We start from the raw sequence: 8,722 nt of genomic DNA, 5'->3' as shown, positions 1-8,722 counted from the left end.
TAAACGTGTGATGATATACATACGTATATATATATATATATATATATATATATATATATATACGGCGATATATACATATATGTAACACAATATAAGAGATTAGCAACTGCGACACCTGCGTCGCCATGATATACTTCTCTTGAATTACAGTCGTGACGTGATATGATGTTTCGTCGTGATGTTTTTACGTTTCGATTTCGATAACATTCGTCGACGGCGATTATGAGAATCGTGGAGCGTACGAGCGAGCGAGCGAGAAGATGCGCGATGCGAGAATGAGATCGTGCGATCAGTGGACAGTGTTGCGTGATGAGCGCGGGAGCCTATTGCGTGTAGCAACGTTATTAGTGTATATATTTGTATATAGATCCCTCATTTCCTCGCAATGTGTACCTGATTAATTAGCACGCTTTAATCGTAACTCCACGTTAAAACGCATCTATGCACGATGTCTGCTGTGCGGAAGAAAGCGAGTCGAAGGCCGACGAAAGAGCGGAGAGAGACTGATAATCTTGTAGGAGGTTAAGTGCTCGTGTAGTGTATATATATATGTACATGATATAAATATGTACTACCACTTATTCGTATTGCAAATTTATTTGTCGCTGCACTGTGCGAAATTTATCTAAAGTAAAAAAAAGATAAAGATTCTGTCAATATATATCTATAAAAAGTTACATAAATACAAATATAGTCTTTATTTGAGCTCAAATCTTTTAATTTGAAATAACATAAATTATATATAAGTGTTAATTCCTTTTTTAATAAATGTAGAATAACAAGAGACTGAACTAGTATGTTTAAAATAGAGGATTTTTTATAAATTAAAAAAAATTTGTTTCTATCTTGTAAATAATTATTATTTTTATATGGTAATTACTCAGTTTAGTCCTAATTTTTATTAAAAAATTAAACTCATTTGACACGCTTTTGATATTTTACAGCAGATATGACTATTGACGAATCCGCTAATGCTTTACGAATACCTGCAAAGTTTAAGAAATCGGTTAGAAATGTCTCTAATGAAGGTTAGAAAATAAATTATAATACTTTTAAAACATTTTTTATTGTTAAAGTGTAAATATGATAATTTGTTGTTTAAAGTAATTCTCAATATTTTACATATTTCTATTTTTCTGGTATTACACGAATTGGTATTGGACGAGATTTTAATTCTGTTATTTAAATGTTATTTAGTGAAACAGGAAGTAACAAAACAAGAAGAGGAATTAGTATGGGATGATACGGATGAGAACTTATTAAAAGATAATATGAAAGGAAGGAGGAATAGAAGATCAAAATGTCAAAATAATAATGATGAAGATGAAGGTAAACAGAAATACATTTTAATTAAACAAATATTTACAATGATAAAAATCATAAACATATAAAGTATCGTATATGAAGAAGTATTACAAAAATTTATTATGTTTGTTGACTAGGAGTTGATTACCCATCAGATATATGGTTTATTATCTCAGAATACATACAACCTGAAGCAGTAGGAAAATTTGCAAGGATTTGCAAAAGTTCTTACTACGTAACTACCACTGGAAAATTTTGGTTTCATTTATACAAGTCGTAAGTACTTTATTATATTGATTAATGGTATATAATTTAAAATCTATAAATTTATCTTTAAAGATAAAAATTATTTTCAAATTATATTGATATTTTTTTAATAGATTGATAGCGCTAAAATGTAACATATCTGTTAATATGATAAATATGAATGCAGTTGCGTGATTGTAGAATATATAATTTGTAAAATCAGATTGTAATTTTAGATATTACAAATTCGTACCATCTTTACCAGAGCGCTTGCAACCACAATGTCAGAGGTTACATGGACTAAGAGCTTGCGTTATCAGGGCATTACATTACAATTATTTTAGAACATCGGAAGGAGAAGGAGACGATATGTCTTACTTACGACAGGAGGAACCGCATTCTCTTGTGAAAAGAAAATGCATTCTCATGTGGCATAAAGTAAATTGCGAATAACTCTTTGTCCACATTTAAGCTCTAAGCTCAAGTAAACGTGTAGCTGTTCTTTCGTATATCTTTAACAGTAATTATGTAATTGTATTGAATTTAACGTTTTTTATTTCACGTTACGTGATAATATATAACGATGTTGTGGTGTGTCCTAGGAGGGGAAAGTACGGTGGTATTTCTATTTTAAGTTGAAGGAAGTTTCCAAAATACGTAACAGTCTGTTGAAGCAAAATAAACAGTATGATGTTAAAAAAACCGAATTTCTCGAAACATTGGAAGACGTGGCTGTTAATCCCGAAGACGGTTGCAAAGTGCTTAGGGTTTGTAACGTAGAATTTGTTTGTAATTTTTCGAAGAAATTAAATTAATTCATTCATACATTATATCCATTTTATTTGTGTGTGTATGTGTGTGTAATATATTTTAATATATATAATGATTTATGTGTAGGTGAGTTGCTTAAAGTATAGTATGTTACCACTGGTGATCGGGTTGGTCCTGCAAACAGTATCTATAAACTTAATGCCCGGCTTCAGAGAATACCGACTTCAACTTGGATTCGGAACATCCGATGTTCCTAGTACGTTAACAAATCAAATAATACTTCGTAATGTTATCGGATATAGTATCTTGAATTGGTGGGATCCCGCTTATCCTCATCAGGATGTGGGTTATACGATCGAATTGCCGCAAAACGACTCGTGGGAAATCTAAAATTTATTACAGATTGTTCTTATATTTTGTGTATTGGGGAAATAGAGAAGCCTTTAAATTTTATAAGACAAATATATCAACGCGTAACAAATGTAAAGTTGTTCGAATTAATACCTTTTATTTTTCATCAATTCATGAAAAATAAATTTCATTTTTCATTAAATCAATGATTTCAAAGTTATAATATCATTAAGAAAATGAAATATAAACAATCGAAATAATAGACAACACAAATTTTGTGCAAAAATGTTTTATGTACATTATTGTGTTATATAAAGTATATGTACATCAAAATAAAATCATAATATATGATTATAAATAATAATTTGGTTGATGTACCAATTTGATTGCAACAATTCGAATTAGAGATGTTTCTTACTTTCAAAACTTTTACAGTGACAGTGAGTAATAACTTACTAATTGACGACGTGTTTAAGTTGTTCCTGAAAACTGTACATTTTATATAATTTAATAAACAATTATTGCTGACAAATTTCATTTCTTAACAGCTGCTTCTACAGCATCTACCAATTCCTGCAGATGATGTATGTTTTCAGTTGAAATATTAAGATCTTTGACCTAAAAGATATAAGTAATTAGATATGAAAATATATTTTTTAAATGCATAATATTTTCTTACCATATTTGTGTAACCATCCACATCTACTTTAAGTTGAATACGTATTTTTTCGTCATCGCTGGTTCCCTGTGGTTCCGAAGGAAGAATTTCAGTGGATTTATCACGAATCTTTTTCAATCTCCTCAAACTCTCCTCAGTTTTTTGTACAAACGTTAACACATCCGTAACGAATAGTAAATAACTAAAATAAAATCCAATATTCTTACTATATGCATAATTAATTTTAAATAATTTTGAAAACCTTTTCAGATTTTTATATAACAATATCATTGAAGAAACAATAAAGAATAAATAAAAAGAAATTACTTACCTTTCTGTTAACGAGGATAAAGTTAGTTCTAACCAAAGAATAATACTTTCGGGAATGATCTTATTATATTCTGTATAAAAATTTGTAAGGGGAATCATCGCGCTCTTTACATAAGAACAAGGTTTAGTCGGCACATCTCGCTTTGTTCTTCTAAACAGTCGAGGAATGTCACTAACTTGTTTCAAGTGTGTTACACATTGCTCTGAGAGCTCATTCACGATTTCTTTCGTAACTAAAGGCAAAAGATTGGCTAGACCGTTCGATGTTTCACCTAGAGAGTCTAAAATACACAAGAATTGATAAACTAAATCTTAATACTTTAAGATAATATATATTTGTAATTCATATATATATTACCTTCTAATAATTTCGATATTGTAACAGTCTCGTCTTTAATTTTTGACTGTACCATTTGTAAGAAAGATGGTAAAATATTTATCAATTTTTCTATATCAATATACAAATACACTAGAAAATTCACTCTCGTAGAACGTTCCGAGTCATTTGAATTATTAGTTTCGTTTATCACTGGCCATATCTTTAAATAGAAGTTAGAATAGAATAAAAGTTGTTATACTTTCTATATATACATAGATTTGTCTACTTCATTGTCTACGCATGCACACATATACATAAGTTGAATATAAAAACGTACTTGTTTCATTGCACTCTGACACCAAGTTTGATATCTCGAGCTTATTTGAAGACTGAGTTTCCAGAATCTGATAATAGTAACATTGTATTAGTTTTAATCGCGAGGAGATTAAGATTGAAATGAAAATGATTCAGATTATAAAGTGGCTTTTACCTGTGAAATAGTTGGTATAAATAGATGTCATCAGTCCAAATCCTAAGCAAATTATCCCAAACCACATCGGTTGCATGAAGTGAGAACTCTTTTTGCGTTAGAGATGTCAAACTAGCTTTAATTGAGTCCGGCGATATTGGCTCAGCTAACACTGCCTCTACAGTGCCTGCTATTTCTTGAAACCGAATTTGAAAATACACTGGCAAATTCCATTTCTTGAGAAAATTCTTGTATTGTGGATGATTTCTCAGTGCCGCTAAAATTTCGGGCGTAATGCATTCTGTTTCTAACTTTGTTAAAAATTCTAACGTAGCTGTATACCTCTGAAATTGTGATGACTTATATATTTCTATCTGGGCATTGATATTACACATTTTTTAATATTTCACTTACTTTATGAAATAGTACCGGATCTCCCGGAGCAAAAATGGATTTTATATATTGCTCGATTTTTTCTTCGATCTCAACCCAAAAGCTATTCACCAAAAAATTAAATCCTTTCACAGACATTCTGTAACATCAATATAATATTCTTATTGTTCTTATTATCAATATAATAATTGGTGTATTCATAAATATGTAAATTATATGCATTACCAAATGTAACTTGTAAATACCTCTCAGGATGTAATGTGATATCTAACAACTGTTTCAACTCTACATTTAGAATGTTCAGTAACTTATGATAAATGCTTTGCAGGCCAAGTGGGTCAGTTTGAAGATTATCTTCGTTAACTATATTATAAATTAATGGCCTTACAAGCTCGTGCCTAACTAATTCTTCTGCATTTGTTATTTTGTCAAGCGTAAGATAAATTCTAAGGCAACGGATTGCCAAACTGGAATTCTTCTCATGTATACATGCCAAGAATAATTCGTTCAGACACGTTACATATAAATTTTCCAATTCTGTGGTTTCCTGTTGAGAAATAATCGTTTTAGTTTATTAATTGGCTATTGTTCTTTTTTTATTTAGCTATAAACACAGTATCATTTTGTTTCTAAAAATTCGTACCTTTTTTTGATCAACTGAAATATCCGATTTACACCTAGACATATGGAATTTTAATTGATTCAATTCAATTGCAGCCTGCTCCAGAACATCGATTTTTGTGGGATTTTCCATAAACGTTTTCATGCACAATATGGAGGAAAGCTTCCTCAGCGACTTGTACACATGCTGTAAACTGTGCAAACTTTGCTTGCGTTCTCTTATCTTCAGATTGTCATTTAAATTACCCGAAATTGCTGTTATTTCATCATCCAGAACTTGTCGCACTTGCTGTCAAAACAAAATTTACCAGATCCAAATAGATAACACAGCTATGTAAAATAGAGATTTCTAATGTCAATTTAATTCTAAAATGATTAAAACTTTAACAATGTCGGGCAGAATCTCTTTGTTGTAATTGTACTTTTTCATTTTTACCATAACTTCCTCCTTCAGCTGTCCAAGTGGCGCTTGCAAATCATTGATGGCGTTGTCTAGCCCGATTAAATTGCTAGACAGATTCACGAAATCTGTATAATCCCTGTTAATTAGGTCAATCATTGCTGATCTCAGTAATTTCAAATACATGCCAAGATCATCCCGCATCGTTTCCAGTTTGCCATTCTTCCTGTGATCTTGCAGAAACGTGTCGACATCGAAATTTTCCTACGACGTCAAATATAAGAATATAACAGGAAAGAATATTAAATTTATATTTCGTAAATATTGTAAACGTGGCAATATAAGAAAACGTACGAACCTGTACGAAATCGAGTTCGGAGAAGCACAAGTCCTTGGGAGCTTTCGGTAAGGTGATATTATTGTTAGACATAATTATATTTATACCCTTCTCTCGCTTGAAGATTAATCGGCAACTGTCATCGCAGGAAGACACTAATTGCTCTCGATATTCAAAATTTCGCTATCGCTAATTCTCGTGTCATGACGTGACAGTTTGACGTCCCAAGTTAAAGGCTTCCAGATCGCATCCGCAACGATCATAACTACGTAAAGCTCGTATCGCACTAAGCATTAAAAAGTAATATCGCATCTTGATCACGTGACAACCAATCATGTTCCGCCATACCCCATTATTTTCAAAAAAGCAAAACAATGATTGGTTATCGCGCGAATCGCGTTTGTTCTAGGCGTCGCCACGTGTTTGGTGGACACGAAGTTTCTCATGCGTTTCCAATCTAAAAGAAGATTATTCTGTATTTTTGCCTACTCAAAATATCAACAAATATGTTCTAACCTGCGGTGAAAAGTAAGCTAGAGATTATTTACTGTCTCTGGACTGAATTATCTTTAAAATCGTGTTTGTTTACCAAAGACACTTATTGATATCTATAAGGTCTCCGAGGATCTAAGGCAAGAATGAGCATGCACGATGATTGGGACGTCGAGCAGCATAAAGTGGAATACGAATCTGACGAGCACTGGGAGTTACGGCGTAAATTTCTGCTGGCCCACAAACATAAATTCCCCGAAGATATACTCGTTTGTTTAGCCCAAGTGTTTGTCAATGTTGAACTGTTAGGATGCAGGTAATGATATCTGACAGATGCATGTTGTTCTTGCCTTTACATATATTAGAATGCTTTGCCTTACATCAGCGGATGACAGAACAATCATACACTGCTGTGTGGCAGTATTAATGTCAGTTTATAGATGAAATGTTGCTTAGCTTTTTTATTTCACCTCCAGAATAAAATAAAGAAAAGGTTTCGTATATCTACATCTGAATACATCTGAATACAATCTTAAAATCTTTTATCGGTTCTTAGAAAAATAAATAAAATGTAAAAATTTATATTTATAAAATAATATGAAACAGCGACACAATCAAACATAGCATTTTAACTGTATACATATGTGTAGACTTGTAAGGTGGAAAGACACAGAATTATACACTGTGTCACCTATGTATATTGCTGGAAATCATTCCATGAGTTTGATCTTTTTTTGTGGTTAAACTAATACATATTCATTGTACTTAAAATAGAACTTGGGAAACAAGTGTCATAAATTTAAAAGTAAGCAAGCATACTATAATTGCAGTAATGGAAGCAGGTACAGCTCTATCTGTCGATATAGTCACATCTACTTCCACTATTGCTGCTACTATAACTATATTAATATTATTTAGATCAGAAAAGAGTCACTATGTGACTTCAGGTGTTGTCAGTATTAGTCCACTATACTGGGCCTTATGAAATTGTTTAATCTTTTCTTTCAGGTTTTTAGACTTAATATAGTTCTAAAATCTATATCTTTTTAACTTTCTTTAATTAATCTCTTTTTATGAAATAATATATATGTTGTGCCGATCAAGATTGACCTGGCATCTACTTATCATGAGTTAATCATTCTCATACATGTCACTATTTTTTTGCCAGCTATATGTTTGTATAAATTCCTTACAGATATCCACAAGAAACAATGGATTTAGTCAAAGAATTATCACAAGATGTTGCAGCCGAATATAGAGAAAAACAAAAGAAAAAGTTACAAAGAACATTTGTGGAAGCATCAGAGGCAGCTAGTTCTAAGGTGAAAGGTATAAAGAAAAATTGTGAGTTGTGACTTAATAATTTTTTTTCTTTTTTTTCTTTTTTATATTGTGTATTTTATTATACACAATATATGTCTGTTATTAAATGTAATAATTACAGGGATGGTAAGTAATGTATTATTTGCCATCTCTCTGGATAATTATATTAATATTATGTTTAAAGGATGCTCTGCTAAAACATCTACTGTCACAGAAGAATCTATACCGAGTACACCTAATCCTATATCGAATACAGCTAATAATACTGACGAATCTCGTAAAAAAAATAAAAAGCGTTCTAAAAAAAATAAAAAGCTTGATACTGAAATAAAATTGCTTCCTGATATCAAAAAAGAATCTATATCCAATACAATGAATTACAACTATCAGTCTTGTGAAAATCTTGATATCAAAGAAGGACCATCTAAACAAATAAAAACAGAGAAAAATGTCTCAGTTAAAAATCAAAATCATCCATACGAAGACATTGTTCTGTGGGAAAAACCAGATACTAACGATAATGTACTAAATATACTAGAAATGTCAGCTGGAGTATCTGGTATCGCTATGCGTTGGAAGTACTCTAAGATAGAAGAAGGCTGGTGAGCATATTTTTGTATTATATTTTAAAGAGAAAATTATTTTATGTTTCTACACACACACACACACACACGCACACACACATTTATATATGTGTGTGTGTGCGC

At 31.4% G+C, this 8,722-nt stretch overlaps 4 protein-coding genes across 14 annotated transcripts in view; 2 read left to right on the top strand and 2 right to left on the bottom strand.

The window, feature by feature from the left end:
- LOC108755886 (protein MEF2BNB homolog) overlaps nucleotides 1-39 on the bottom strand; it is a 14,692-nt gene extending 14,653 nt beyond the window's left edge. The window contains exon 1 of the mRNA XM_018499285.1: nucleotides 24-39. The gene's annotated coding sequence lies outside the window, so the exon portion shown is untranslated. The remainder of the gene's footprint in view (nucleotides 1-23) is intronic.
- Nucleotides 1-2,821, top strand: part of LOC108755884 (transmembrane protein 183B-like) — a 3,309-nt gene extending 488 nt beyond the window's left edge. For 2 of the 8 annotated variants that reach the window (XM_018499281.1, XM_018499279.1), the window contains exons 2-7: nucleotides 945-1,028; nucleotides 1,198-1,329; nucleotides 1,443-1,581; nucleotides 1,788-1,989; nucleotides 2,154-2,318; nucleotides 2,449-2,821. In XM_018499281.1, coding sequence (XP_018354783.1) covers nucleotides 950-1,028; nucleotides 1,198-1,329; nucleotides 1,443-1,581; nucleotides 1,788-1,989; nucleotides 2,154-2,318; nucleotides 2,449-2,712 — 981 coding nt within the window. In that variant the 5' untranslated portion in view covers nucleotides 945-949 and the 3' untranslated portion in view covers nucleotides 2,713-2,821. Of the gene's footprint in view, nucleotides 1-118; nucleotides 535-944; nucleotides 1,029-1,197; nucleotides 1,330-1,442; nucleotides 1,582-1,787; nucleotides 1,990-2,153; nucleotides 2,319-2,448 lie in introns of those variants that run through there. The other 6 variants (XM_018499276.1, XM_018499278.1, XM_018499275.1 and 3 more) reach the window with 6 other exon arrangements.
- LOC108755883 (conserved oligomeric Golgi complex subunit 2) lies at nucleotides 2,633-6,421 on the bottom strand. The gene is made up of 12 exons (XM_018499274.1): nucleotides 6,222-6,421; nucleotides 5,900-6,127; nucleotides 5,486-5,752; nucleotides 5,088-5,389; nucleotides 4,864-4,981; nucleotides 4,471-4,793; nucleotides 4,318-4,384; nucleotides 4,020-4,200; nucleotides 3,663-3,942; nucleotides 3,353-3,533; nucleotides 3,130-3,291; nucleotides 2,633-2,708 (listed from the first exon to the last, which is right to left on the bottom strand). Exons 1-11 carry the CDS (start codon nucleotides 6,291-6,293, stop codon nucleotides 3,208-3,210), a joined length of 2,103 nt encoding a protein of 700 aa, XP_018354776.1. The 5' UTR covers nucleotides 6,294-6,421; the 3' UTR covers nucleotides 2,633-2,708; nucleotides 3,130-3,207.
- Nucleotides 6,422-6,657: 236 nt separating this feature from the next.
- The window catches only part of LOC108756014 (NF-kappa-B-repressing factor), a 5,360-nt gene continuing 3,295 nt past the window's right edge, over nucleotides 6,658-8,722 (top strand). For 2 of the 4 annotated variants that reach the window (XM_018499546.1, XM_018499551.1), the window contains exons 1-3: nucleotides 6,673-7,008; nucleotides 7,888-8,021; nucleotides 8,200-8,617. In XM_018499546.1, the coding sequence (XP_018355048.1) occupies nucleotides 6,839-7,008; nucleotides 7,888-8,021; nucleotides 8,200-8,617 (722 nt within the window). In that variant the 5' untranslated portion in view covers nucleotides 6,673-6,838. Of the gene's footprint in view, nucleotides 7,009-7,887; nucleotides 8,022-8,199; nucleotides 8,618-8,722 lie in introns of all 4 variants that reach the window. The other 2 variants (XM_018499547.1, XM_018499548.1) reach the window with 2 other exon arrangements.

This window comes from Trachymyrmex septentrionalis, unplaced genomic scaffold (assembly GCF_001594115.1).
Source record: "Trachymyrmex septentrionalis isolate Tsep2-gDNA-1 unplaced genomic scaffold, Tsep1.0 scaffold9, whole genome shotgun sequence".
NCBI classification, from domain to species: domain Eukaryota; kingdom Metazoa; phylum Arthropoda; class Insecta; order Hymenoptera; family Formicidae; genus Trachymyrmex; species Trachymyrmex septentrionalis.
Note: the sequence above shows the minus strand (reverse complement) of the source record. Positions and strands in the feature narration are given on the sequence as shown.

Excerpts from the sequence above, each read along its gene's own strand:
- LOC108755883 (XM_018499274.1), bottom strand. The coding sequence starts at position 6,293 with ATGTCTAACAATAATATCACCTTACCGAAAGCTCCCAAGGACTTGTGC. Across the intron at positions 5,390-5,485 it reads TTTCAGTTGATCAAAAAAAG|GAAACCACAGAATTGGAAAA; the intron begins GTACGAATTTTT and ends ATTTCTCAACAG. Across the intron at positions 4,982-5,087 it reads ATCACATTACATCCTGAGAG|AATGTCTGTGAAAGGATTTA; the intron begins GTATTTACAAGT and ends TTGATGTTACAG.